This window comes from Eretmochelys imbricata, chromosome 27 (assembly GCF_965152235.1).
Source record: "Eretmochelys imbricata isolate rEreImb1 chromosome 27, rEreImb1.hap1, whole genome shotgun sequence".
In the NCBI taxonomy this organism is placed as follows: Eukaryota; Metazoa; Chordata; order Testudines; family Cheloniidae; genus Eretmochelys; species Eretmochelys imbricata.
Genome location: NC_135598.1, coordinates 15,047,832 through 15,075,753, shown reverse-complemented (window position 1 = coordinate 15,075,753; position 27,922 = coordinate 15,047,832). Strand labels below are relative to the sequence as shown.

The window sequence follows — 27,922 nt, the reverse complement described above, 5'->3', positions numbered from 1 at the left end:
ACCCTGCCTGGCTGGTGTGGACTGCAGCCTCTGAGCGTAGTCACTGAGGCCCCTGCATGGTGCCAGGGTGGCACCAGCAGGGCATTGGTGAGCAGGTGAATGTGCCAGCTGCTGTGATCAGCAGCTTGGGACGTCGGAGCCCATCCCGCTCAAGGTGAGGGAGGCTGGCCAAGATGCAGGGTCGTCTTGCTGCCCCTGAAAATGGCGCAGGGAGCTGACTTGAACGACTCAGCCAGAGAATGGCAAGAGCTTTTTCCCCCACCTTGTTCTAGCCAGCCTCAGCCAGCCGGGATCCAGGCTGCCCTGTGGCTCAAGCCCGTGACTTGACCTGTGTGCGACCCATTGGTGCCAGCCACAAGGGAGCACGTTCCCAGGGAACCGCCCCCTTCCCGTGACATTATTGACTTGAACTGGGACCATCTAGAACATGCTTGCAACCAAGGTCCTGTCGTGGCACCAAATCTTATATAAGGGGGGTCAAATGAGGTGTCTCAGACACGGTTATGATTTGCTGGTTAGGATGATGCTGTCTATATGTGGGTATCATTTTTGTAGTTGAAGTTATGAATATTGGCTCTACACCGTCTGAAGTTCAAACTTCTGCTCTGCTTCTGGGTGACACCCCAGACAAGTTGGTGTCAGCTCTGCCCAGCCTGCCTGATGGCCCATTAAGGACCATCAGCGACACAACTGACCCATTGAGAGAAGGCAGACACGCCTGGGGACTCAGCCGAGGGACAGAACTCTGAGGTGTTTCCAGGCCATGGGATGGGCAGCTTGTCCTTGGGACACAGACAGCAGAGACCACACGGCAAGAGACTGTAAAGAGCTGCTGCAGCTCCGCCATCTTGTCTTCAGTCCTGCTTCTGACCTCCGGAGGGACTTGGCTGCCCTGACCTCTGAACTAAGGACTGAAAGACCCTCCCAGTTGGGGCTGTTCTCCAGGGACTTGATTTGAACCTGCCGTTTATTCCATCCCTGCTGCAAGCCTGAACCAAGAACTTTGCCATCACTGGGTGTCATCGATTCCATTTCACCCATTCTAGCTCTCATCTGTATTTCTTTCCTTTTAGGAATAAACCTTTAGATTTTAGATTCTAAAGGATTGGCAACAGCGTGATTTGTGGGCAAGATCTGATTTGTACATTGACCTGGGTCTGGGGCTTGGGCCTTTGGGATCAAGAAAACCATTTTTCTTTTACTGGGGTATTGGTTTTTATCACCATTTGTCCCCATAACAAGTGGCACTGGTGGAGATACTGGGAAACTGGAGTGTCTAAGGAATTGCTTGTGTGACTTGTGGTTAGCCAGTGGGGTGAGACCGAAGTCCTCTCTGGCTGGCTGGTTTGGTTTGCCTTAGAGGTGGAAAAACCCAGCCTTGGGCTGTGACTGCCCTGCTTGAAGCAATTCGTCCTGAATTGGCACTCTCACTTGGGTCGAGCCAGAACTAGCCTCGTTACACACCACCCTCCCCGGGAGCATGCATAGAAAGTGGCCTGAGATGCTGAAAGCTACTGGGGCCCCCCTAGGGCTGTCTGGGCCTAGCTTGGCAGCTAAGTGGATTTGTCATCTTGTATTTGCTTGCCTGAGCGTAACAGATAAAATGAAATTGTGTCTCCAGGCCCAAAGCGGGACTAATTCTCCACTCAAACGTGCGTAATCCTTCACTCCTTTCACCCAGCCCGCCCGTGCCCACACTGTGTGTGGAGACAGATTAGCAGCCCTGTCTAGGCACCAGCTCATGGCTGGCCTGCCAGAGGCGGCTGTGGATGTTGAAGGGCTAGCAGCCAGTTGAGGCAGGGCCTTGCCCAGCTCTGGCTGGGCACGGGAGCTGCCTTCCCGAGAAATTAATCAAATGTGGCAAAGGCAGAGTCAAGCTGGGAGTCCTCTGTGGACCATGGGATGCTCAGCAGAGCTCGCTCTCTGTTGGATTTCCTATTCTGGCTGTGCCTGTTCAGGGTAGGGTCCTGACCCCTTTTGAGGGATTGACTGGGGCAATGGAAGGATTAGCTGGAAGTGGCCAGAAGGTCTCTCTGGAGCCATGAATGCTTTCCTCACTGCCCAGGCCTGGCATTGTGAGCCACATCCTTCTGGCTGTTCGTGAGGTTCGGGGTCCCCTTTGGGGACTCCTCTGGTCAGCACCAAATGGTGTGTCCCACAGGGTTCATGCTGCCCTGATGGGGCAGTGGCAGCAGGTTGGGAGTCTGTCCCTGGAGTGGCTCTGCGGTGCATCCAGCGGGGAGTGGCAGGCACTGAGTTTTGTGCAACAAGGGTGTGCTTTGCAGTGGAGCCTCGCCGAGCCTCTGTCTGTATCTGGGATGGTTTTGTTCAGCTGGGGGCTTTATCCCGAGCGAGCGATTGCATTATGGAGATTGAGAGCAGGCCTAGCCGGGGATCTTTGCCCCAGATCAAGATCTCAGTGACATGGTGTCACGGAGTCCCTGGGCAATGCTCTGGAACTGCTCCCTAGGAAGCTGGTCAGGACTCTGGGGAAGTCCCCTTTCTGGGAGCAGCCTGTCTGCAGGACACACAGCTCATCCAGCTTCCACCTTCCTGGGTCTGACCTCTGAGCATTCAGCATTCTCTGCCCCTCCGTGCACTTCCCACAGCGAGTCCGCCCAGGCGGGCTCCTGGGGAAGCCAGAGGGTCCTGCACCCCAACTTCGCAGTCAGACGTGACTCTCAGCCAGACAGTAAAACAGAGGTTTATTAAACGACAGGAACATGGTCTAACACAGAGCTTGCAGGTGCAGAGAACGGGACCTCTCAGCTGGGTCCATTTTGGGGGGCAGTGAGTCAGACAACCCCGTCTGCCCTTCACTCCATGTCCCAGCCAGCCCCAAACTGAAACTCCCTCCAGCCCCTCCTCCTCTGGGCTTTGTTCCTTTCCCGGGCCAGGAGGTCACCTGATTCTTTTGTTCTCCAACCCTTCAGCTCTCACCTTGCGGGGGGATGGGCCCAGGCCATCAGTTGCCAGGAAACAGGGTGTTGGCCATTCTCTGTGTCCAGACCCCTGCACACACCTGCCCTCTAGGGCTCTGCAATGATCATACACCCTTACCCCACCCCCTAGATACTTAAGAACTGCATAGGGGAAACTGAGGCACCCCCACAATATTCGGAGGAAACATTAAGAACAGTCCCACTTCGTCACACATGGCTCATCGTGTAGGGAAAATACCTTGTTTGATCCAGTGGGTTGGGTTAGGGACCGAGAAGAAAAGGAGTACTTGAAAGCTTATGCTCAAATAAATTGGTTAGTCTCTAAGGTGCCACAAGTCCTCCTTTTCTTTTTGCAGATACAGACTAACACGGCTGCTACTCTGGGACCGAGAAGAGTGGCTGTCCAGCAGCATGTGCTTGCTGCAGCTTTGGCCTCTGCCACCCCTCGTGCACCTCTCTGAAAAAAGAACAGGAGTACTTGTGCCACCTTAGAGACTAACAAATTTATTAGAGCAAGCATTATTAGCTCACAAAAGCTTATGGTCAAATAAATGGGTTAGTCTCTAAGGTGCCACAAGTCCTCCTGTTCTTTTTCCGGATACAGACTATACGGATACGTCTGCAGCGCAGCCCTTGCCCTGCGCTCCCTGGAAAGATGGGTACAGCTAATCCCGTAGCCCATGAGCCAGCAACTGGGGGAGACAGCCGCAGAGCACTCAGACCCTATTTTATATCCTGGCCACTGAAAACGCTTGAAATAATCTCTTGTTTCTAAATACGTTGCTTTAGCTACACTCCCCCATGCTGGGATGAGCAGCAGCCCTGCTTTGGAGTCTGCTCCTCTGTTTTGGTAGGGCTGTTCTGGGCCGTGTGTGGCTCTGGGTTACGGCTTCAAGCCGTTTGGTTTTGCAGCAAGGAACCTGCATGGGGCTCTGGGAATAGAATTTGAAAGGGACTGCTTTGGGGAGAAGGCGGGGCCTGCACATTAAGTCAGGTTTCAGAGTAACAGCCGTGTTAGTCTGTATTCGCAAAAAGAAAAGGAGTACTTGTGGCACCTTAGAGACTAACCAATTTATTTGAGCATGAGCTTTCGTGAGCTACAGCTCACTTCATCAGATGCATACCGTGGAAACTGCAGCAGACTTTATATATACACAGAGAATTGTTTCATCTCTGTGTATATATAAAGTCTGCTGCAGTTTCCACGGTATGCATCTGATGAAGTGAGCTGTAGCTCACGAAAGCTCATGCTCAAATAAATTGGTTAGTCTCTAAGGTGCCACAAGTACTCCTTTTCTTTTCACATTAAGTCAGGAGCTTTCCATGCTGCCTGCACAGCTGAATCCTCTACCAAGCCAGGGATGTGTTATCCCAGCTGCTCTCGTCATTCTAAACAGGCCTGGACAAAACCCGGATGAGCTCAGACCTGCCTGCTGTGCTGGGAAACCCACTGGATCCGCAGCCCGGGAGCACAGACCTGCCTGCTGTGCTGGGGAACCCACTGGATCCACAGCCCGGGAGCACAGACCTGCCTGGGGTTCTGGGGAACCCACTGGATCTACAGGCCGGGAATGCAGACCTGCCTGATGTCCTAGGGAACCCACCGGATCCATGGCCCAGGAGTGCAGACCTGCCTGGGGTTCTGGGGAACCTATTGACTGGCAACTTGCTCTGATGCTGGGCTCAGTACAGGATCAGGAAGTGAGCTGTATGTGTGGGGTCTGCTCCATGCTCTAAGTTTGTAGCAGCTCAAATCCCCCAGGGGCTGCCCCTTGTAACTTGCCTGTGGGCTTAGGTCTGCCACCTCTTGGTATAGAAGCTGGAGCCTTTCCTGCAGGCAGGGTTTAGGTGTGAGCTCGGGGTTAGTTCCACAGGTGGCCCAGCCAGAACGTTGCAGCACAGAACGGGCCACCCGGGTGGCGATTCCGCTGCGTGTCCCAGGCAGACGAAGTGCGAAGGAGTGGCTCCTGCGGGAGGCTGGGCTGGGTTGGCTGCACCCAGGCCAGCAGAGCGCAGGGTTCCTGGGCCCCTTACTGCAGGGGGACGCTTCGGTTTAACCCTTCATTGTCCCTGTGTGCTAGCCGCTAGCTTGCTCTGCTGCAGTGGAGGGAAGAGCGGGAGATAATGCAGGCCTCAGCCCTTCCCTGGCTGTAGGGAGAGGCATCAGGGCACTGGGCTTGCTGGGCCCTTCACGAGAAGGGAAGTGGCTGGATGGGATGGAGCTGGCTGAGCCGCGGAGGCGCCCAGCTCTGGGTTCCTGCCCTGGGGAATCCCGTCTGAGCAGGGAAAGCCCCTGGGCCGTGGCAGAGCCTGTACACTGGTGGGTCCCTGCTTTGTGCCTCACTGGCTCCAGCTGGTCAAGCCCCTGTCGCCCCCCGGAGTGAGGGAAATTGGGCCGCGTGGCCCCAGGCGCTGCAGGGGCCGTTATTAAAGCGCCACCAAGGCCTGTCTAATCCACGTCTGGGTTTAGCCACAATGGGGGCACTGGCGTTAATAGCAGAGATTAGGCTTCCCCAGGGCTTGCTAAACTGCCCGATTGCGTCCTCCCAGCCGGATTACTGCCTGCAGAGCTGCTCCTGCACAGGGGCTCTAGGCACGGCCATGAGAACCTCCCCCCTTGCCAAGCCCCCGGCAGCTCTGCTCCCTTGGGTGGGCTGAGAGTCATTATCCTCAGCCAGGAATGAGATTCTGCACTGAGTTCCTTCTCCTGGAAAGGCCTGGCGCTGGGGTGATGGGCAGCATTGCTTCTGGGGGGGCCCTTCCTTGAGCCCTGGCACCCAGTACCCAAGGGAGCCGGGTGCTGCCGCTGCAGTGCTCTTGGCAGCCAGGGGAGGGGAGAGGGAGCATGGGTCATGTGTAGCTGCCCCTGGGTCTTAGCCCCAGTCTTGGGCAGTCGGAGGGGAATAATCCTGCAGCGCCTCCTGCTGCCAGGCGGCAGTTCTGCGTGTGGTCTGCGCCAGGCCTTCCTGCATACGGCTGCTGGGCAGGTGTTTTGGGCTGTGAAGAGCCCAGCCAACAGCCCAGCCTTCCCCACAGCCCCCTTCCCCAAACTGCTGCCCTGAATCCCCTGTGCCAGGGGTTTTGGGCAGCCCCCTAGGGCACTGCTTAGTGCCACCCAAAGGGATGAACCCAGTGCCCACCCGTGAGGGTGCACAGGCTCCCTGGCTGTGCAGCCAGCACGGCACCTCTGCACAAGGGCAGGGTGTGGGCCGCGCAGGGCGGACTGGTGCCGGTGGCCTGGGGCTCCGCTGTTCTGTGGACTCCTCTCTCCCTGAGTCTTTGCAGCTTCATCTGCACCAGCATTTCCCTCCAAACTGCCTGCCCCAGCAGCTCCACGAGTGACAGCATCGAGGGAGGGCTAGTTCACAGAGGCCCCATACGCCATAACCACCAGGCTGTCTACAAACTCCAGGTGGGAAAATGCGGAACAAAGAGAGAGGGATGGAGACATGCCCAAGGGCACACGGGGAGCTTGGTAGTAAAGCTGAGAACAGAACCCAGAGTCCTGGCTCCCAGCCTGGCACTCAGTCCATTAGAGCACATGATTTTCCATGGCATAAGGACAAAGGATGCATTCATCCCAGGGCAGGAGCCATACGAGCGACTCCGAGGCCCAGCCATCCTCTGGCTGCTGCAGCACAGCAGCTGTGTGTGTTTTCTAAACTCTCTGAAGAAACACCTCCAAGCTCTGCCGATCCATCCAGGCGTTCGCTTCCCGGCAGGCAGCCCCCCCTGCTCAGCAGAGGCTGGGGCTGCCGAGGTGCTGTGGTACAAACACGCTCCCCAGCAGGCTCACAGAGTTTGAAAGTTATCCCAGAGCATCTTGAATGCAGAGCTGAAGGAACCCGCTGCAAAGCCCAGTGAGGCTGCCCCAAGTGGATGGCAGTTACGCTTTCACAGGGAGAAGATCAGCAAACATTTCAGAGTGAACACTGCAGAGTCCAACCCAGGGAGTGCCCGAGGCTCTTCCCAGCCTTCCCTACCAATTCTCTTGGCAACCCTGGATCGAGGAAGGAGGCCCCACAGGAACAACACACGCAGCTCAACACGCTGCCCACACCAGCTTCCCCCCAGAGTCGGGCGGTGTGCGTGGCTCCATCGATGCTGCACTGCAGAGAGGGACCTGGCGAGGCCTGTCTGCACCCAGAGCCCCCTTTACAGGTCAGAGCCAGCAGCTGTTCCCTTCACCTCCCCAGGCATTGCACACTGCCTGCTGAAACGCATCAAGCAAGTGGAGACCCCAAGCCAGACCTAATCTCGGGCACTGAAACCTGGCTACCAGGGGACAGGAAATGCAGGAGCCGGAGTTGAACTCACCAGGTCCTAAGGGGAGCCAGATGTGCCTGGAAGAACAACCTCTACTCACTCTGCAGCAGGTATGTTTAGGAATTGCAGATGGAATGGGATGGGAAGGGAAGGCCTAGCCTGGAGCTGGAGCGGACCTGAGCACTGAACACGCAGGGCCCAATTTCCCTCCCTTGTTGAGTTTACTCTGGCGCCACTCTCAAGAATTGCCCTGCCCAGACGTACACCAGAGAGGCAGGGATCGGGCCCACCCCTCGGTGCAGCAGCCAGTCCAAGCTGCCAGGGTCCTCAGGCAGCAGGCTGAGAGCCGCTCTGCAGGGTCGCTCTCTCTCACGGGAAATCTCTCATCTGCGGGAAATCTCTCATCCACTGAATGGCTGTTTTCAGTCAACTTCAGGTTTTGTTTGTGAGGAGGTTTCTCAGGGTGGCCAACTCCTGCTATTGTATCAGATATCTTGCAGTACTTGGTGTTTTTCTCAAAGCCCCAGCTCTTGGAGTCATGTGATTCCACAAGAATCTCCGCTTTCGGTCCTTTGTTGTGGTTGTACGTTTCTAGCCCTCCTGGTTGCAGAGAGAAGCTTGAAAACCCCCAAGTGGGACCCAATGGCAAAGCAAAGGACTCCAGCATTGATTTGTGGATTTTTGAACTAATCTCAGTATTTTGGTCTGACTCCTGCTTTCTGAGTACTTGACACTGGTGAATCTGATCGCTGCCTCGTGCTCACAAGTGGCTCTGGAGGAAAGAGATGTTTCCACTCCTCCTAGAAATAGACGAGACCTCGAAGGGTCCTCTAGTTCACCCCCCGCACTGGGGGAGGGTTAAGAATACCTAGCCCTCTCCCATCTGAGAGGGAGTATGGACTGCTGTTTGGGGGCTACACTGGGAGGTAATGGGTTAGTTCCTTGCTTTGGGGTGACCATTGCTGGGCAATTGGATTTCCTGGCTATGTTTGGGCAGTCTTGCTCCCATGTCTCTTTACTGCCACAGCCATCATAAGAATGGCTAGACTGGGTCAAACCAAAGGTCCATCTAGCCCAGTATCCTGTCTTCTGGCAGTGGCCAATGCCAGGTGCCCCAGGGGGAATGAACAGAGCAGGTAATCATCAAGTGATTCATCCCCTGTCACCCATTCCCGGCTTCTGGCAAACAGGCTAGGGACACCATCCCTGCCCATCCTGTCTAATAGCCATTGATGGACCTATCCTCCACAAACTTATCTAGTTCCTTTTTGAACGCTGTTTATAGTCTTGGACTTCACAACATCCTCTGGCAAGGAGTTCCAGAGACTGACTGTGCGTTGTGTGAAGAAATACTTCCTCTTGTTTGTTTTAAACCTGCTGCCTGTTAATTTCATTGGGTGACCCCCAGTTCTTGTGTTAGGAGAAGGAGTATATAACGCTTCCTTACTCACTTTCTCCACCCCAGTCATGCTGGCCCTGCAGAGGATAAAGAATTGCCCCATCAGAAGCTCTTTGCGAGGATTCACAGTGTATTCTCTTGTTTCTCCTGCTGTTTGGATTCTCTCCACAGGTTTTTCTAAAAGGGCTTGTCTACATGGGGTGTTATTCCGCAAGAGCCAGTCCTGATTAACTCCACTTTAAACTATTGGATTAAGCTAATTTGGAATAAGAGCGACCACACATGGAGCTAATCAGGGACGGTTGAGCTACTTTTATTTCACACCCTGCCTGACTCCAGATGGATTTTACTGTGCAGACCAGCACTGAGTGAGATGTCGGTATTCAGGCAGTGTCGTTACGTGCCGGCAAAGAATGTGAAGGTCCAGGTTGGTTCAGGGTCTCACCTCTGAACTTTCAATTCATACGTGGCTCTTCAGAAATTTCAGGCAGGGAGCCAGTCCCCTCTCCGGCGTGTCTCTGCTCCTGTGTGTTTCTGGCTGATACGCTATCGGGGAGGACAAGTGTATGTCGAGTGTGAGCTCTGAGATCCAGCCAATCTTTATTCCACTGCTTGGTCCCTGAGTGGTGGGTGGCAGAGTAGGACAAGGGGTTACATATCGCCAGCGTGATTACTGTGTGACTAGATCTGGAGCCTGAGCTATTGTGTTTCCATGGCAGCTTTCATCCTGAAAGATCCCCAAGCACATTGCAGAGTGACCGGCCTCCTCTGAAATGCAGCCCTCTCAGGGGCAGAGCGCAGCAGAATTTTAGCAGCACAATGCAAGAGTGTCGAGACCGGAAGCGAGGAGCTAGGGTGCGGTGGTAGTGGGGGACTTCTGGAAAGCAGAGCACTGATGATGGGAGTTGGAAGGGCACCTGAGTTAACAGCACTCCAGACCTTGTGAAAAGTACGGTGAGTGCTTAGAACGCGTCTTTCCCACCTCCGCTTCTCCAGGTGCCACGTTTGCTGCGCTAGTGACTGAGAGGAGAGCGCATCCTGCTGGAGCATTCATGTGGCAGCACCAGGTTTCTCTTGGGCTCTATCCAGCCCACTCTGCTGAGCTGGTGAACCCGGCCAAGCGTCGAGCCCGTGGGGGCACACGCAGAGCTGCTGGCTCTTGACGGTTGGGTTTCAAAGGCTTTGCCTGTAGCTGGGCCCTTCGCCTTTGTTCTCAAGAGGAAATATTTTATTTCTACAACTGATACTGTCTCTCTTCTGTGAGTGCGGAGCGGGCCTTGACGTTCCCTTCCCTCGCTCGCCTGGCACAGATCGTTCCAGTGTGGGCTGTCTGGGGGAGCGCCGGCTGGGCTGTGCGGAGAAGCTGGTTCTTTGTCTCCAGCTGCAGTGAAAGACTGGCAGGGCGAATGCTGTGCTCTTCTGCAAGAGAAGAACAAAAACCTGTTGATGCACCAAACCTTTAGAGCAGCCTGTCTCTCCAGCCTAGCTGGTGCCAGCTCTGCCTGAAACAAACGTGCTGGAAACCACAGGCAGACGTGAAGCGACCCAACCACACAGTCAGTTCCAAAGCGAAGGGCTTGCAGGCGACGTGGAGGGGAGGTAAGGAGTTTACATCTCCTCCATCTCCCCTGCCTGCACTGTCCCTGGGCCCTGGCGGGGTTCACCAGCTAGTCTAGTGAGCCTCTTAAAATTCCAGCCTCTGGAATCCTGAGATTCTGTGAGAATCTGTCTGAAGGGAATTTGTAGCCTCGTCGTTGCAGAGAAAAGCTCGCGACGTGGCACCTGATGGCTTTATCCACAGAAGATAAAGAAAGGAACCCAAGATCTATGTAGGGCTTGCCTCACGATTTCTGAATGCTTGGTTGCCCAGGCTGCTTAGTGAGCAGTCCCCTGGCCAGCGGGCTCTGGGCTGTCATCCCTCTTCTCCCATGAGCCCTGCCCCTTTATTGCTGGTGGGGCCCCTGCTGAGCTCCATAAGGCACTGGGGGTGAGCGCAGCCTCCCAGAACTTCACTCCAGGTGCTACTTCCGAAGCATGCCTAGCCCGTCGGCCCCGGCTGTCCCACTGGGCGTCACGGAGGCTGCTGGGACTGGGCTGGTGGCTGAATGCTGCCAAGCAGTGAGTGCACAAATGATATTCAAATGGAGACGAAGGTGCAGCAGCCAGTGCCTGCTCGTGGGCTCAGCCTGCCAGCTGCTGGGGAGGCTGGGTAAACTCTGTGGCTGGCTCCTTGCACCCCACCCCTGACCCTGTGCTGTATTTATAAGAACAGTGACCTTGGTGGGGGAGCCCAGCCGCCAGCACAGGCTGTGAAATGCTCACTGAGAAGTGGGAGAGGCCAGGCGGGCTGTGCGTGGGCTGTGAAGCAGTGCGAAGTACAGCATGGCCCTGCTGGAAGAGAGACATTTTCACATGGCCTGATGGCAGTAAACATGCTTCCAGGGTAGGCATCGCCCATCCCCTCCTCAGAGCCACTCTTAGGAGCCCTTCCTGGGCACAGCCAAGGGTGCTGTGTGTTCTGTGTCTTTCATTAAATGCCTCTCCTTGTCTCCTGCTGTCTCCCTACCCCGCCCCCACAGCAGGCTTGGGGCCCTGGTGTTTCAGTTCCTTGGGCAGATCAGTCTCTCCTGGCTTTGCCAGGTGCCCAGGGCACTTCTGGGTCCCGTGATACCAAAGCAGCAGCGAGTGCTGGTGTGAGGCGAGAGGGTCACAGCTCGTGTCGTGGCCCACTGAGTACGTGTGGTCTCTGCAGGCCTGAGGTCAGCCTCCTTCCCTTTCTTCTGTGCCCTGCTGAAGAGCAGCCAGGCACGGAGACCCCCCAGGTGCAAACACCTCCTGAGGCCCTGCAGTGGGACGCTGCCCCGCTGGTTTTATGGCCTGTCTTCAGCTGAGTGAGACACTTGTGCGCTGCCGGCCCCACGCGGCCTGGTACTAGCGCTCCCAGCGAGCATGGCTGGATCTGCGCACGGCCGCGCGCTCGCAGCCGCGGCGGGGAGGAAGCTGCCAGGAGCCCAGCGCTTGCTGTTTGGTCTGCGAGAGGCAGCTGACGTTTTGGAAGGAAACAGTTGCTCTTTACTCCTTCCTGTAGCAGGCAGCCTGAGGAGCGGCCGCGCTGGGCTGCCACGCTAGGCTGTCCCTGCGGGCGCAACCCCTTCGCCAAGAGGCAGGATCCCCCTCGGTGCCCAGGGTCAGGGTGCCCAGGTGGCTGGCAAGGCGCTGCCAGGGCGGTGCATGGGGCAGGGCAGAGCGCGGAGAACACCTGTTCCTGCCGTGAGTATCCCCGGCACTCGGGGAAGGGACCAGCAGCTTCTGCCTCGGGGCCAAGAGAGAGTTGTCGCCAGGGCCACCGCTCTGTGCTGGAAGGAGAGAGTTTGCTGCCAGCCCCCAGGATCTCCAGCAAAAGCTTCCTGGGGCATTGGTGAGATGCCAGCATGGGAGGGTTAGGGGTCTGTATGGCACTCAGCTCTGCACAGAACCTTTCCTGTTCCCCCCCGTCCCTCCCCCCGCTTGCTCGCAGCCCCCACTGCTTTAGCAGGAGCTTGGGATCCGCCATATGTGGTGTGAGGCTCAGAGCTGCCTCGTTGACGCTGGGGGTGAGTGCTGTGCCCTGGGGCCCCAGAACAGCTCACGCTGAGCTAGGGTGCCGCTGGGGTCCAATGGTTCATAGCCCTCACTTTTTTCCAGTCTGACTTCGTCTAGCGTCCGCTTCCAGCCACGGGACTGGGATAGACCTTCCTCTGCTAGACTGAAGGGCCCGTTATTAAATATTTGTTCCCCACGTAGGTACTTACACCACTGAACCATCTCTGTGTTAAGCTAAATAGACTGAGCTCCCTGAGTCTGTCACTGTAAGGCAGGTTTCTGAACCTTTCCTCATTCTCGGGGCTCTTCTCTGACCTTTCTCCAATTTACCAACATCCTGCTGGAACTGTTGGCGCCAGTACTGAGCACAGGATTCCAGCCGGCCCAAACACGGACGTAAAATAACCTTCTCTGCTCCTGCTCAAGGTTCCCTGTTTCTGCTGCCCGGGGTCACATCAGCACTTTTGGTCACAGCATCACGCTGGGTGCTCATGTTCGGCTAATTATCCCCCACAGCCCCCACTTTTTTCGGAGTCCCTGAGAGTTCCCCTCCCGGAAGTGTGGCCTACCTGTAAATGGGGTGCAGGAGACTGGGGCCAGGAGAGACCGGGCCTCAGGGTTGAGGCCTGGGAACCAGGGAGGCAAATAGTGGGGTGACTAGTTCAGCAAGGGGTCTGGACTGAGAACCAGTAGGGCAGGAGGAAGGAGGCAAGGGAACCTGGGTATGGGGGAAGAACTGGGCTTAGCTGGGCAAAGAGGCTGGGGAGGCACCGAGATTGGACAAGGGGATCAGGGAGGGAGCCTGGGACTGGGAACCACTGGGCTTGGGAAACATGGCGGGAGGCAGGAGGAGGCTGGGGGGAAGGAGAGAGACAGACTGGACTAGGAACTGGCAGGGGGTGGGAGGGAGACAGGAGCTGATGGAGGAGATCACTGGAAGTGAGTGGAAACTTGGAAAGGAACTCCAGATGGGCGACTAGGACAGTCTGGGTAGGGGGACAGGAACTAGTTGGGTGAGGAGAATGGGACAGGGAGCCAGGGGTGTGGAAGAGCCAGAACTGGGACAGGGCAGAAGAGGCCAAGCATGGGGGGAATGGGCAGCTGGGTTTGGGACCACGAGAGCACACTCCCGTCCAGAGCCTGGAACCCATGGCTTCTAAGGCTCAGCGTTCCTCTGCTGTCAGGAATGAGGTGAAACCACCGGCTAAGGGGCTCATCCGCCTCTAGCTTTGGTCCATGTACAGAATGACAACCTACTACTGCTGTGGGTTAATGCTTCGCTCAAGTGGCAGAGGTCTGTGTGGCGGATGTGAAGGTCCAACCCTGCTGATGACACCTGGGGGTTGACGTGGTGCCATGTGAGGGAGTTCATGTCTGGGGGGTTTGGCAGATTCTTCTCCAGTTCATTTGTTTTCCTAAAAACCTAGGAAATTGCACAGAGAAAACTGTTTTAAACGAATGTTGTTAAGGGTACGAAGTTGAACACTCAGCAGTTAGGAAGTGCCAAAGGAAGGTTGCCCAGGCATTAATTGTGGCATTTCCTAACTTTTCAGTGCTTGCTTTGAACCCTGAGTCATGTTCTGTAAGGTTGTCTGTGCTTGTGGTATTTATACCAGCACGCTAGGCTGGCGCTGCTCACCCCGGCCCATGAGCTCCTCTCGTGTGCTTTGTTGCGTCACCTGTAAAAACTCTCTGTCGGACGAGTTGTTTTTCCAAGACCTGTCAAGCTTGAAGAGGGAAGCTCTTGCTTTTTATAGGCGCTGGCTCTGTCCGGCCATTCTATATTTGCCTCCAGGGATTGCATTTGTTGCCGTGTGTGCTCTCGCCATGAGCCAGTTTAAATGCCTAAACCCCCAGAATAAAGTGCAAGGCAAGAGCATGGCTGCGTGGTGTGGCCTGGGCCCAGAATAGAAGCTGGCACCTCTCCCCTAGTGTTTGGAGAGTATTACTAGCCTGAAATAGCTCCAAGAATCTGATTTCAGAACCGACCGCGACCTCGCCCGTTTCTTTTCTCCAGAGTGTTTGTGTACAGCGGATAGCGGGCGTGTGCCGAGCGTGCTCCTGAACCCGGGCCCCCAGGTCTGCGTGCTGCAAGGACCCTGCGGGAGGCACGTAAGACCCCATCCCTGTGCTGTCCTGGATGAAGGGCCCTGAATGCTTGGTCGTTTCACGCTCCCATGGCAGTTTAACAGGGCAGGGACCGTTCTGTAGCAGAGCTGGGTGTCTGTGCCCCCGAGGAGCTGGACTGCATGGGCTGTACTGGGCGAACCCCCGAGAACCTGTGCCATGTGCACGTGGGTGATTCCTGAATGGGTGGGTGCTGGCCTGTTCCGTCACACCCTCAGCCAGCTCCTCCCATCAGCTGCTCAGGGAAGGTGGCCAGGGAAGGCGGGCAAAGGGCTGGGGAAGTTGTCTGGGCACTGGGAAGCCAGGGAAGGCAGCTGGGGAAGGCAGGCAAGGGGCCGGAGAAGGTGGCCGGGCGCTGGGGCGGACATTTCCTCTCTGCACTGGTCAGTTACCCCTGTCCCCTTTTCACGATGGATGACTTCGCTTGCCTGGACCGAGGCTGAGCTCTCTGGGTGCATGCTAAGGGAGATGGTTATTGTGTTGCATGAGATTACAAGGGACTGTACATAACTGGATTCTTCAGTGGCCCCCGCCCCGGGAGGCGGAGGGGGAGCCTGATCCTGGGTCCCCAGAAGCCTTTCCCAGCAGTGCCCTGTGATGTCAGAGCCAGGAAGTCTCCCTCCTGCATTAGAATAGAGGCTGCCCTGGGCAGCCGTTGTCTGACGCTGCTCTAGACTGATGGCACAGAGGGCCCTTCTCCCCCTAAGTGTGGACAGAGGGTCCTTGTCCTGATGGCGTCTCCTTGCCCCCCAGGTTCTGAACAATGGCTGTGTGGATCCAGGCCCAGCAGCTGCAGGGCGAGGCCCTGCGCCAGATGCAGGCGTTGTACGGCCAGCACTTCCCCATCGAGGTGCGGCATTACCTCTCGCAGTGGATCGAGAGCCAAGCATGGTAGGTGAGCCCGCCCCACGGCTACCTGATGCACTCCAGTCGGTCCTTCAGGCCATCAAGAGGAGACGTGGCTTGGCTGCCAGGGGCCCTGACAAACCCGTGTCTAAGGGGCTGGAAATGGGGCTGTGGGCCTGGCCTTACCAACCCGCTGGCTCCGGTCAGTGGTGTCTGTGGCGGATCCCCACTGAGCGCTACACTCCAGAGGCCATGGCACATAGACAAGCTGCACAGCTTCCTCTCGCCTGTCCCGAGGCAGGGCCGAGGCACGGGGGCGGGGCCGGAAGACTCAGAGCTGAGAGGAGGCGGAAGGTTAAGGCTTTGCGAGGTCCCCTGGGCTGTTGGAGTGAGTGGAGCCTGGCCTAACGGTTAGAGCCGAGCCTGGGAACTCTTTGGTCTGGCCCTCCTCCTCCCTGTCCTACAACCTGTTCTCTGAGGCCTTGCCCAGTTGCTGCCGCACTGCGGGCCTCACTTTCCCCTTACCCACCATGGTGCTTGGAGACGCCCCAACGAAAGGTAGGGCCCTCCCTGTCTGCGACCCACACATCTGGTCTGGGGTCCTTGTGCAATGGGGGGCTGGCACTGTGCTGGAGGGCAGGGTCAGGGTCGGGAGGGCAGAGTCGGGGCAGGACTTCACTCCCATTCGCTCTGGGCTTTGTGTGGTGGGTTGGCCGGATCATCCCAGTTGGCTGAGGGATGGACGCAGGGGGGCCTCAGTTGTGGGGGGTTGCGTTCCCGCAGCAGATGCAGTCCCTGTGCCGAGTTGGGCCCTCCGCCCATCCCCCGTCTCTCTCCGTGCCAGGGACTCCATCGACCTCGATAACCCCCAGGAGAACCTCAAAGCCACCCAGCTGCTGGAGGGGCTGATCCAGGAGCTGCAGAAGAAGGCAGATCACCAAGTGGGCGAGGACGGGTTCTTGCTGAAGATCAAGCTGGGGCACTATGCCACTCAGCTGCAGGTCAGTGCCCAGAGCCGCAATGGGGCGGCCTTTGCCCTCGTGTCCTGCCAGGGGCCGGTCACTCCCACTGGCCGCTCCCCCGTGGGCTGGCCAAGCCTGGCGCGTAGTAAGGGTCTGGGACAGCGGCAGTGTGTGTGATGGCAGGTGCCTGGTGCCCGTCGCTCCCCTCTCGTCACCGCGTGGGACCAGCGCATCGCTGAGCCCCTCTGTCACCTGGCATGTCGCAGCCCCCCCAGCCGCTTCCGTCCCCCGCAGGCTCCTCGTCTGGCCAAGGGGAGCTGCCGTCCTGGCACAGGCTGGCTGGGGTGACCCCCATCCTCCCCCACGTGGCCTGGGAGCAGGGATGCTGGCAAGGTAGGTTAGGGCAGGAGCAGCCCCCCCGCCCAGTGCACATGGCACCCCTTTTCCCCCAGCCTGGGCCGGTGAGAGCCCCTGACTAGCCCCGCTCTGCACCTGGCTCAGGGCCTTTGCTTTCCCTGCTGCAGAACACGTACGACCGGTGCCCCATGGAGCTGGTACGCTGCATCCGCCACATCCTGTACCATGAGCAGCGGCTGGTTCGGGAGGCCACGAACGTGAGTAGCCAGGCAGGGGGGCCTTGTCTCTCTCCCCATCTTTCTGGGGCCCCAGGGACACTGCCCCAGCCCAGCCCCGGCGCTGACTCTGCTGGGATCACCCTGGGGCCCCGCACCCCACCCTGTGCACGTGGCTCCAGCCACTGCCCCATGGCGTGAGCCTCGGCCTCCGTGCTGTGGGGCCCGTCGCTGCCCCCCATGGCAGCCCCTGCAGCCCGGCCTCTCCCTGCCCCAGGCATGGGGGGCACAGCACTGACCTGGCGCCCTCTCTCTGCAGAGCCCCTCCCCGGCCAGCAGCCTGGCGGACGCCATGTCCCAGAAGCACCTGCAGATCAACCAGACCTTCGAGGAGCTGCGCCTCGTCACCCAGGACACAGAGAACGAGCTGAAGAAGCTGCAGCAGACGCAGGAATATTTCATCATCCAGTACCAGGAGAACATGCGCCTCCAAGGTGGGGGGATGGGGGGCGCTCGAGCCATGGGGAGAGGGAGGGGCCGTGGGGTTGGACTGCTGGGGGCAGGGACCTGCCCTGAGATCCCGTCCTTGGGGAGACACCAGCCCGTGCCAGCAAACGTGCCGAAGCACTTGCCCCGTCCCAGCTGCCGAGGGGGCGCCAGGCCCTGGGCTCCGGCTGGGTTCGGCGGGGGCTGCAGCTGGCACGGGGGAGACTCTGCCATAGCATCTGGGGGGGATCATCTCACCCACCTGCCCACCGCACCCCCATGAGGAGGCTGCAGGTATCTGAGCACTCCCAGGACGGTTCCCCTCCCCTCGCAGTCCCATGGGAGTCCCCAGCTCAGCACCGCCCCACCGGCTCCGTGGGGCCCGGGGAGCGAGTCTCCCCCCACCCCAGGGGCAGGCCTGGCGCAGGGGTTCTGGGGATGCCACCGAGGGTCGGGGAGCCCCCGGGGCAGGCGGGGCTCAGGCCTAACGCTCTTGGCCTCCTCCCCAGCCCAGTTCTCCCAGCTCTCCCAGCTGGGCCCCCAGGAGCGCATGTCCCGCGAGACGACGCTGCAGCAGAAGAAGGCGTCGCTGGAGGCCTGGCTGCACCGGGAGGCCCAGACACTACAGCAGTACCGAGTGGTGAGTGCCGACCCGGGGGCCCCCACTCCCTGCCCTGGTGCTAGCAGGGGGCGGTGACGCCCCCGTCCCCCGCTAACAGCCCGTCCCCTCACAGGAGCTGGCAGAGAAGCACCAGAAAACCCTGCAGCTGCTGCGCAAGCAACAGACGACCATCCTGGACGACGAGCTGATTCAGTGGAAGCGGCGGCAGCAGCTGGCGGGGAACGGCGGCCCTCCTGAGGGCACCCTGGACGTGCTGCAGTCCTGGTGCGTCCCCCCTCCCAGCGCTGCCGGGAACGGGGCTCGCGGCCCTGTGGGAAATGGGGACTGGGCACCCGGGAGCTGCCGCTTGGCCCCATGGCGGCTGGCTGGGAAACCAGCGAACGGTGCCGCCGGCAGCAGGGAATCCGGGGGAGTCACCGTGCTGCCCTGGGTTGCAAGAGGCAGCCCCGGGGGTGACCCTGGTGGGTGACACTGCCCTCGCTGGCGTTGTTAGTCCAGGGCACCAGGGGTCACCTGCCCCCATCGCCAGGGACGTGGGACTGGATTCCTGGGGCGGCTGAGCTCCCCACATGGCTAGGCTAAGGCCGGACCGCTCCAGCCTGTGTTGGCCTGGCTCGGCCTGGACACCGCGGCCTGGGGGGTCCCCGTGGGGGAGGCACAGACAGGGAGCCCCATGACCAGCAGACACGGGACGCCACGGCCTGGGGCTCTGTGATGTCCCTGGGCCTTGCCAGAGGGCTGACCTGGCCCGGGGGCCCCTCGCCCCAGGTGTGAGAAGCTGGCCGAGATCATCTGGCAGAACCGGCAGCAGATCCGTCGGGCCGAGCACCTGTGCCAGCAGCTGCCCATCCCGGGGCCCGTAGAGGAGATGCTGGCTGAGCTCAATGGCACCATCACAGACATCATCTCCGCCCTGGTGACCAGGTAATAATGCAGGGGGCAGAGCTGGGCTGTGTCTGACTGCCCCACACGGGCTGGCAGAGCCAGGCTGGGTCTGGGCCCTTCTGCCCCACATGGGCTCGGGGGACAGAGCTGGGCTGGGCTGGGCTCAGGCCCATCTGCCCCACACGGGCTCGGGGGACAGAGCTGGGCTGGGCCATCTGCCCCACACGGGCTGGCGGGGCTGAGGCTGAGCTCAGGGCACGGTTGGGAACAGGCTCAGACTCTGACCCAACCAGGCAGGACCTGGGCTGCGAGGGGCCACGGGCCGGCTAGGTCGGGGGGGCGGGGGGGGCCGCTGGCACTGCAGGCGGGTGGCGAGAGAAAGGGGCTCGTGGGGCAAGCGCTCTGGGTGGGAGGGGACCTGGCTCAGGGGCTTGGAAGGGGGATCTGGGCGCAGGTGCTGTGAGCCAGGGCGGGGATGTGGTGGTCTCGTTACCCCTCCCCGCACCTGGAGGTTGTAGCTCCGGCCCCGGGGCCCATCTCGCAGCCGCAGGCCCCATGATGCTGGCTCCTCCCCCCAGCACCTTCATCATCGAGAAGCAGCCCCCCCAGGTGCTGAAGACGCAGACCAAGTTCGCGGCCACGGTGCGGCTGCTGGTGGGGGGGAAGCTGAACGTGCACATGAACCCGCCCCAGGTGAAGGCCACCATCATCAGCGAGCAGCAAGCCAAGGCCCTGCTGAAGAACGAAAGCACCCGCAAGTAATGCCCCCCCGCCACTCGCCCGGGGCAGGTCCTGGGGGACACCCGAGCTGGCCCTGCTGAGCCACGCGGCTCCTGTTGAGTCCCGGGGTAACTGGGTGGGGTAACTGGGGGGCTCTGGCAGGACCCTGTGGGGCTGGTCCCTTGTTGTCTCTGCGTCCCATTGCTCACGTAGCCTGGATCCCCCGGAGAGAGCCCAGCCCAGCGTGTGGCCCCCTCTGACCCCCGGGGTATCGCTGAGTGGAGGGAGGGTCAGCCGCACGCCTGTGGGGCTGGCGACTGGCCCCTTTCCCAGCACCCCCAGTGGAGTCCCCGAGCTGCCCCCCATGGTGACTGTTGGCACCGCCCAGTCCCCCCCATCCCCCCTGGCCGTCGGAGCTGGCCCAGTGCCTGGCCCCCCTCACCTGCCTTTCCCGTTGCAGCGAGAGCAGTGGGGAGATCCTGAACAACTGCTGCGTGATGGAGTACCACCAAGCCACGGGCACGCTGAGCGCCCACTTCAGGAACATGGTGAGAGCCGGGCCGCAGGCAACGCCCCCGCCCCCTGCCCCCACCCGCCTCTCACGCTCTCCCCTGCCTCCCGCAGTCCCTGAAGCGCATCAAGCGCTCGGATCGGCGTGGCGCCGAGTCGGTGACCGAGGAGAAGTTCACCATCCTCTTCGAGTCGCAGTTCAGCGTCGGCGGCAACGAGCTGGTCTTCCAGGTCAAGGTAAAGCCGGCACCGCTGCCCAGGGCCCTGCCCGGCGCTGGGGGCTCCAGGAGCCCTTCTGGGGCTGGTGTCAGGCTTGGCCGTGTCGCCCGTCCCCAGGACGGTCCCTCCAGGTTGAGGGAGGGACACAGGAATTCCTGAGCCTCGGTCACAAGCTGGGGCAGCCCCGGGGGGCGCAGGGTCTGTGGGTGGGCATGGAGGCGAGAAGCACGGGGGGGGCTTGGTCTGATTGAGAGTCGCCCAGCGGCAGGTGGGGGAAGGCGGCAGGTGGGGGAAGGGCAGGAGCCGGAGCTGGGTCCAGCCCCCACCCCCGCCCCACACTCAGCCTGGCCCTGCCGGTTCCCACAGACGCTGTCCCTGCCCGTGGTGGTGATCGTGCACGGGAGCCAGGACAACAACGCCACGGCCACCGTGCTCTGGGATAACGCCTTCGCCGAGCCGGTGAGCAGCCAGCGCCGCCGGGGGGCAGAGTCCCACACCCGGGGGGCCTGCCCCGCTTCACTTGGGGCCCCAGATGTGCATTGCCCTTGGGCCCCCCACATCATCAGGTCCCTTGGTCTGGGCCCCCCGCACCTGGCCCCTCCTGCAGCCCTCTCTGTTCTCGCCTGGGCAGTCTCCCATTCCTGCCCTCAGCTGGCCTCTGCACCAGGAGTTCTGGGGGAGGGAGGCACACGGGGCGGGCGAGGGGAGCTCTGGGAGTGGGGGTTGGGGGCGCAGGGGGCTGAGGGTCAGGGGGAGGGGGACAGGAGGTCTGAGGAGGAGAAAGGGAGCTCCGGGAATTGGCGGCACAGGGGCAGGCGGAGGGGGACCCTGGAAGGGGGCGCAGGGGGTGAGTGCCACAGGAGGGGGGCACTGGGATAGTGCATGGATGCTGCTGGCTCCTGGGGCCGGAGCGCTCCCCGCTGGGTTCCCTGCCCGGGTGCGGCTGGAGCCCCCCTGACCCCAGGCTCCCGCGCTGCCCCCTCCCGCAGGGCCGGGTGCCGTTCGCCGTGCCCGACAAGGTGCTGTGGCCCCAGCTGTGCGAGGCGCTCAACATGAAGTTCAAGGCCGAGGTGCAGAGCAGCCGGGGGCTCACAAAGGAGAACTTGCTCTTCCTGGCCCAGAAGCTCTTCAACAGCAGCAGTGGCCAGCTGGAGGACTACAGCGCCATGTCCGTCTCCTGGTCCCAGTTCAACAGGGTGAGCCGCGCCACACCGCCAGCCTCTGCCGGGGGGCCCCGGCTGGGAGGGCTGCAGGGGCGCCAGCTGGGGGCGGGGTGGGGGAAGGGATCCTGTAGTAGCCGAGTGGCATCACTTGTGGGTACTGGTGAGATGCCCCAGCAGTGCACCTCCCCCCGGGCTACTGGCCAGGTGTGGAGACTTGCTGTCCCATCGGTGCACCCTGCCAGGAATCCCTTTGGCACAGGCTGGCAGTCGCATCTCGCTGCAGAACAGCGCATGGCATGTGGGAAGGAGCAAGAAGCAAATGGTGCTGACAGACTGCGAGAGACGGGACACTGGCCCCAGCTCACACTGACACTGGACCAACCTTCCCCTCCCAAGGAAGCAGGCGGGGATGGTGGAAATCCGTCACCCTCTGGGTTAGGGGCCTGGCACACTTCCGCTGTGCCACTCTGCTGCCTGCCTCCCTCTGACTAGCACGGGAGAGATGCCAGGCTTGCCTGCGCTGGCAGGACTGTGCCCCCAGCTGCTCCCAGGAACAGAGCCTACTCACCCAGTGCTCATCATGATGCCTGCATGCACATTAGGTGTGCATGAATCCCTGGTGCCAAGCCAGTTCTCCCTGTGGCCAGAGTGGGGCTGGGGGACGGGAGTGGCTGTCGTAGGGCATGCTGGGCTCAGAGATGCTCACGGTCTTTTTTCTGTACCCAGGAAAACTTGCCAGGGCGGAATTACACCTTCTGGCAGTGGTTCGATGGGGTCATGGAGGTGCTGAAGAAGCATCTTAAGCCTCACTGGAACGACGGGTGAGAGCCTCCTTCCCGTAACGGCCGACACGGCACAGCCCCCCTTCCCCCCGACTGCCAGCCCCTCACCCCCCTTCTCTGTGCTCCAGGGCCATCCTGGGCTTCGTCAACAAGCAGCAAGCACACGACCTGCTGATCAACAAGCCGGATGGGACCTTCCTGCTGCGGTTCAGTGACTCTGAGATCGGGGGCATCACCATCGCCTGGAAGTTTGACTCACGTGAGTCAGGGTGGGCCGGGGCAGCCTGGAGCCACATCCATGCCTGGGGCTGGAACAGGGCCAGCTCAGCCCTGGCCCGTGAGTCAGTTCATGACCCGTGAGCTGGGCATGGTGCAGAACAAACCCAGTCGTCGTGCTGGGCCAGTTCCTGCTTCTGGCTCCTCCTGCTTGGAAGGCCAGCTGTGCTCCTAGGGCAGGGGCAGGCAAACTTTTTGGCCTGAGGGCCGCATCGGGTTTCTGAAATTGTATGGAGTGCTGGTTAGGGGAGGCTGTGCGCCCCCAAACAGCCATGCATGGCCTGGCCCCCGCCCCCTATCCGACCCTCCCCACTGCTTCTCGCCCCCTGTTCCCTGACGGCCCGTGGGCTGTAGTTTGCCCACCTCTGTCCTAGAGGTTGTGCTGTGCTGATTTGTTACCGATGTCAGGAGACTAGATAAAGGTGCTCAGGCCAGGATAGCGTAGCCCCCTTCCCATGCAGGACCAGGCTATGCTGGTGCAAGCCCTGCCCTGCTGTCTAACCTCGGCTATGCTAGGGTGGTTGCACCATTTACTATACCAGCACAACTGGCTAGCGGACGCAGGCCTCCGCTGGCTGGCTGGGAGCTCTGGAAAGCCATTGGAAAGGGTAGCTTTGGGTTTTCTCTTTTTAGCTCAGAACACGTGACCTAGGCTGCTCTAGGCTGTCACAATGATTCTCTTCCCATTTATGAAATCCAGGGCAGGCCCTTGTGCGGCGGGTCCATGCTGAGCAGTTCGGTAAATCTTCTAAAGGGTGTTCTGTCATGAGAGCTGTGTTTAAAGAGACCTATGTGAAAATACAACCAGAGCAGAGTGCCACTCGCAACGAACTAGACTCCATGTTAACCCTGAAATAGCCTCACGGCTCTGCCTCACCTCTGGCTCTCAGCTCAGCTTGGCCCATCACAGCAGAGTTTTCGGTTCACTTTGGTTTCTAGTTAGTTTCGCTTTCTGGCTCTCTGTGGAGCTGTTGTGTCAGATGATGTGCTGCAAGGGAGCGGGTGAGCTCAAAGAAAAGCTGTTTTTATTAACTTGAGATTTTAAACAAATATGCTCGTGAAACATGTCAGAGGAGTTTGTACGCCCTGAATGCAGCGGCAGCCCTGGCGCTCTGCACGAGCCGGTGGGAAACTCACGGGACTTGAACTGCAAGTCCGGCGATATTTGGGTTTTTTTTCTTAAAGCCCCAGTTCCCGGATTCAGGCGATTCCGCGAGAATCTCACCTTTTGTGTACACAAACAATACATTTCCAGCCCTGGGGGATGCAGGGACGGAATCCTAAAGCTCAAAGGCAGAAGGTGGAGAAAAAGAACCCAATGCTGATTCTTATTGGAGGTCTCATGATTTTGAAGCCAGTCTTGCAGTTCCTCGAGGCCTGACTCCCAGGGGCCAGCTGTGCCGCACAAGGGCCTGTCTTAAGCAGCATTGTTCTTAGGCCCCTCTGCGACACGGAGGAGACCTGTGGCTCTGGGCTCTGTGTTTCACTGTCGTATCTCTCTGCTGTTGCGTTTCTAGCTGAGAGGATGTTTTGGAACCTCATGCCCTTCACGACGAGAGACTTCTCCATCCGCTCGCTAGCCGACCGCTTGGGTGACCTCAATTACCTCATCTACGTGTTCCCCGACCGGCCCAAGGACGAGGTCTTCTCCAAGTACTACACGCCGGTTCTCTGTGAGTGCGCCATGCAGCGCTGGGCCCTGCACTGGCCTGTGTTCCCCTCACCCTGCGGCAGGCTCTGGGGCTGTGGGAGCTGGCACCAGCTCGTACCCCTGAGGGCCTGGCCCGTTAGCAGCCAACGGTTCCTCTCAGTGGTGTATGGCCTCATGGCACAGAGACCCGAACCCGATAGTGCTGATGGGCTCTCCTGCTCATCGGAGTCCTCATGCCGACCGGCTGCTAGCCCAGGTGACGCTGTCGGGTCAGTGCCTGGAACGTCCCCTGGCCTCTCCATGCCTTAGCGCTGTCTTCTCTCTCTCGCCCTGTCTGTAGCTAAAGCCGTGGATGGATACGTGAAGCCACAGATCAAACAAGTGGTGCCAGAGTAAGTCCGTCTGGGCGTGCGTCTGTCTGTCCATCCGTGCGTGCGTCTGTCTGTGTGCTGTCCTCGGCCCGTGTCTCCCTCTTCCCCTCCGTTAACACCCCTTGTTGAGTAAATGTCAGATCCTGAACCAGTGTCCCAGCCCCGAGTCTCTTCCGCAGCCTTGTGCCTTACCAGGGGATGGGCCTGCATGCTGCAGGCACCATGGGGGGCAGGGGGGAAGCTGTTTGCCCTGTTGCTCACAGGGGGCAGAGCAGGTGGCCAGGGGAGGAGCACTCCAGGCTGGCAGCCCCAGCAGGCGGCCCCACAGGCGGCAGGAGGAAGTGATGGGTGTCGGGATCCTATGGCAGGGCTGGAGCCTGGCTCTGCGCTGGGTGTGTGCCGCACTGGGAGGATTTAAAACACCCCTGAGAAGTGAACTGGCTATGGGGGTGTTTGCTGGGCACTTGGGAGGGGCTGGTATGGGCCGAGCAGGATCTGCACAGATGAGGCCAGCTCTGATTGTGGCCGTCCCCACCGACATGGCTTCCCCTGGACTGCGTGGGAGGGTGTAAAGCACCATCGACACAGCCGTGGGTACGGCCTCCTTCCCCCTGGCCCCAGGGAGCTGAGGACGGCATCGATCCAGGAGCTGGACCCATGTGAAATCCCTCAGCCCCCTCAGCTATCATCAGTAGCCCAAGGCCACGGGGCCAGCAGGACAGAAGTTGCCATTGCAGCCAGGGAGAGGAGCCGGCAGAGTGGGACAGAGCTGCAGCCTGCCCTTCGGTGCAGTGCCTCCTCGCCTCCCCACTCTCATCACCCTCCCCATGGCCCTGGCGCCCCCAGCCCAGCTGACGCGCCGGTCCCTCATCTGTTCCAGGTTTGCCAGCGCCTCCGGGGATCCCGCCGCCGGAACGGTCACCTACATGGATCAGGCACCGTCACCGGCCGTGTGCTCCCAGCCGCATTACAACGTCTACCCGCAGAAGTAGGTGCTGCTCCTTCCCCAGGCCTGAGCCGCGTTCCGGGGGCGAGGGGTTCCCCCGTGTTCCCCCGTGCTGGGGGGGGCGTTTAGCTGGAGCATGCTGCTCCCGGCCCCTTGGCATGGCTATTCTGGGATGCCTCCCCCAGGCTCGCCCTGTCTCTCTCTCTCAGCCCTGACTCCGTCCTGGATCCCGAGGGCGAGTTCGACCTGGACGATACAATGGACGTCGCGCGACACGTGGAAGAGCTTCTCCGGCGGCCCATGGACACTCAGTGGATCCCCCACAGCCAGTCGTGACCCTGTGCCGTGGTACGGCCCCGGCCCGGCAGCCGTGTCCCTGGGAGACGATCCGGGGCGCGTGCCCCGTGGAGAGCAGCCCTGTGTTCGTGTCTCTGTGCGTGGGCCCATGTGTGGGGGGTGCTCGTCCGGGGGCTTTGCTCTGCGCCAGCTGCAGTGTCCATGGCTGCGCTTGGCTCTTTGGTGTTTATCCCCGTGTACTAAAGGCAGTGGGCTTGTCATAGGGTTTCCCTGTCTGTTCCTTTGAGGCCTGCCTTCAGCTTCTCGCTTCTGCAGCGCTGCTCCTCCCCGTGCAGCAGATCCCTGGAGCCCATGTGTTTCAGCGCCCTCTGGACTCGGATCCCTGCCCTTGTGCCCAGGGGCCTCTCAGCGTGGGGGGCGGGCCTGGGAGTTTGTTTGCAGTAATTGTCACATCTAGGAGTTTCGTGTTCAAATTCCTTCCTTTTGTTACCAGCTCCCCCGTCCCGGGGGGCGTGTGCGTGTGCGTTGGGTCCTGTTTGTGTGCACAGAGACCTGGGGGCAAAGACTCTTTCTTCTCAGCCTAGGCAGCAGCATCTGTGCCTTGGGAGTGGCTTGCTGGGAAGGCACCCCTCCAGGGCCCGTTTCTCCTCCCAGTTCCTGCCTGGCCCGTGTCCGCTCAGCCAGTGGGACGCTGCCCTTCCCCTATGCCTACTGGTGGGGGGTGTTTAATAAACCCTGAGAGGAAGGAGGGGGTTCCAGATGGACACGACTGCTCTGTGTGCAGGAGGAACGGGGCTCCCGGCTGGGGTCTGGGTGAGGTGCGGCTCAGGCTGGGGTGAGAGGCTGCCGGTCCCGTCCCGGGTGCCCTCCCTCCTCTTCGACATTATTTTTCTACGGCTGAGTAAATAAAGCACAGAATATTTTTTTAACACAAAGCTCTGGATTCCGCGTGTCTCTGTGGGAGCATCAGCTCTGGGCTCAGCAGCTAGCTGACGTCCTGGAGAGGGGTCAGACAGAGCCGCTGGGGCTGGGGCTGTCGGTGGGCCGGGCAGCAGGTGTTTGAGCCCAGGGCTGAGCTGCGCCCTGTGCGGACGTGCGGGGAAGAGCTGCTGTGAGGGAAACGCTGCATTTGCCAGCTGGGTTCAGTGGTCAGACTCCGTGGAGGAGGACAGGGGAGTTGTGACATTCCTCCCCCCGCTTTCTAGAGGACTTGCAGCAGCCCCCAGAGGATCGACTGGCCCCACATGGCCCGAGGCAGCAGGCGCTGAACCTGGCGATGGGCGTGCAGGGGCCCCAGCCAGGCCCTCTCGTCCCTCTGCTGCTTTCCTGTGTTCTGAGTGCCCTGAGCTGCGTGAGGGGAGCCGTGCCGCTGGGTCAGCCCTGAGCCACGTCTTGCCCAGCGCCTCGTGAGCCCAGACCCAGAGGCACCGTGCTCGTCACCTGGCAGGCTTTGCAAAGGACGCTCCCCAGTGCGTCCTGGGCCGTGGCCGCGTGAGCCTCTGGCGAAGCAGCGCTAGGGCCAGGTGCTCCCCGCGCAGACCCCATTTGCACCAGTGCTGTCTGTCCTGGTTTGAACCTAGGAACAGCTGCCCTGGTGCAAAGCGTGTCTGCCCCTGGGCATTGCACTAGTCACTGAAATCCCCGAGGCCTGGACGTAGGCAGGGCACGTGGGGAGGAGGCCGGGGCGCGTTGTCCGAATGGTCTGTCCCTTACCTGTTCAGTGCTGCAGGCAGCGGGGGCAGCTGGCGTGAGTGTGTGCTTAGCTCGGCATTGCTGCAAATCCTGCACGTGGCCTTTCATGTGCATAACTCCACAACCCCCTGCTTTGCCAGGCTGCACGCCCGCAGGGCAAGGGCTGGGGCTGCCCCGGGCTCCTGGAGCGCTGGGCTGGCTCCTGCAGATAGAGCTAATATCATCCTGAAAACAAACAATTCCAGTCTTTTCTTTTTAAAGAAAAATTCTCTTGCCCAAGCCCCGGCCAGGTGGGGGTGAGTTCTCGCCTTTTGGAATTACAAGCAAATTTCAAAGAGAAGCAGGAAACGCTCTGATGCGAGGTGGGACACCCGCAGGTTAAAGATCACGACTCTTGTAGAAAGGAAAAAAATACATGATTTTAAAACCAGCCCCGGTGAAACTTTTTGATAATTTTCTTTAAAAACAAAACAAACCCAACCCCCCCCCCCCCCCCCCCCCCAGAAAACCTTGTATGTGGAAACTGAATTATTTCAGCTGCCTCCTCTTCGTGTTGCAGGCTGCTCCTGCCTCGCGCAGGGCACTAATAAAGTATTGTTGACTCTG

At 60.0% G+C, this 27,922-nt stretch overlaps 1 protein-coding gene across 8 annotated transcripts in view; it reads left to right on the top strand.

Annotated features, from left to right (window-relative positions):
* Nucleotides 1-27,922, top strand: part of LOC144258150 (signal transducer and activator of transcription 5B) — a 45,889-nt gene extending 17,967 nt beyond the window's left edge. For 3 of the 8 annotated variants that reach the window (XM_077806522.1, XM_077806521.1, XM_077806525.1), the window contains exons 2-20: nt 14,207-14,297; nt 15,070-15,207; nt 16,007-16,163; nt 16,649-16,738; nt 17,016-17,190; nt 17,692-17,822; nt 17,917-18,068; nt 18,573-18,728; nt 19,268-19,447; nt 19,870-19,957; nt 20,034-20,156; nt 20,505-20,597; nt 21,128-21,334; nt 22,028-22,122; nt 22,212-22,342; nt 23,877-24,032; nt 24,351-24,402; nt 25,262-25,369; nt 25,537-27,922. In XM_077806522.1, coding sequence (XP_077662648.1) covers nt 15,080-15,207; nt 16,007-16,163; nt 16,649-16,738; nt 17,016-17,190; nt 17,692-17,822; nt 17,917-18,068; nt 18,573-18,728; nt 19,268-19,447; nt 19,870-19,957; nt 20,034-20,156; nt 20,505-20,597; nt 21,128-21,334; nt 22,028-22,122; nt 22,212-22,342; nt 23,877-24,032; nt 24,351-24,402; nt 25,262-25,369; nt 25,537-25,663 — 2,349 coding nt within the window. In that variant the 5' untranslated portion in view covers nt 14,207-14,297; nt 15,070-15,079 and the 3' untranslated portion in view covers nt 25,664-27,922. Of the gene's footprint in view, nt 1-14,206; nt 14,302-15,069; nt 15,208-16,006; nt 16,164-16,648; nt 16,739-17,015; nt 17,191-17,691; nt 17,823-17,916; nt 18,069-18,572; nt 18,729-19,267; nt 19,448-19,869; nt 19,958-20,033; nt 20,157-20,504; nt 20,598-21,127; nt 21,335-22,027; nt 22,123-22,211; nt 22,343-23,876; nt 24,033-24,350; nt 24,403-25,261; nt 25,370-25,536 lie in introns of all 8 variants that reach the window. The other 5 variants (XM_077806526.1, XM_077806524.1, XM_077806528.1 and 2 more) reach the window with 3 other exon arrangements.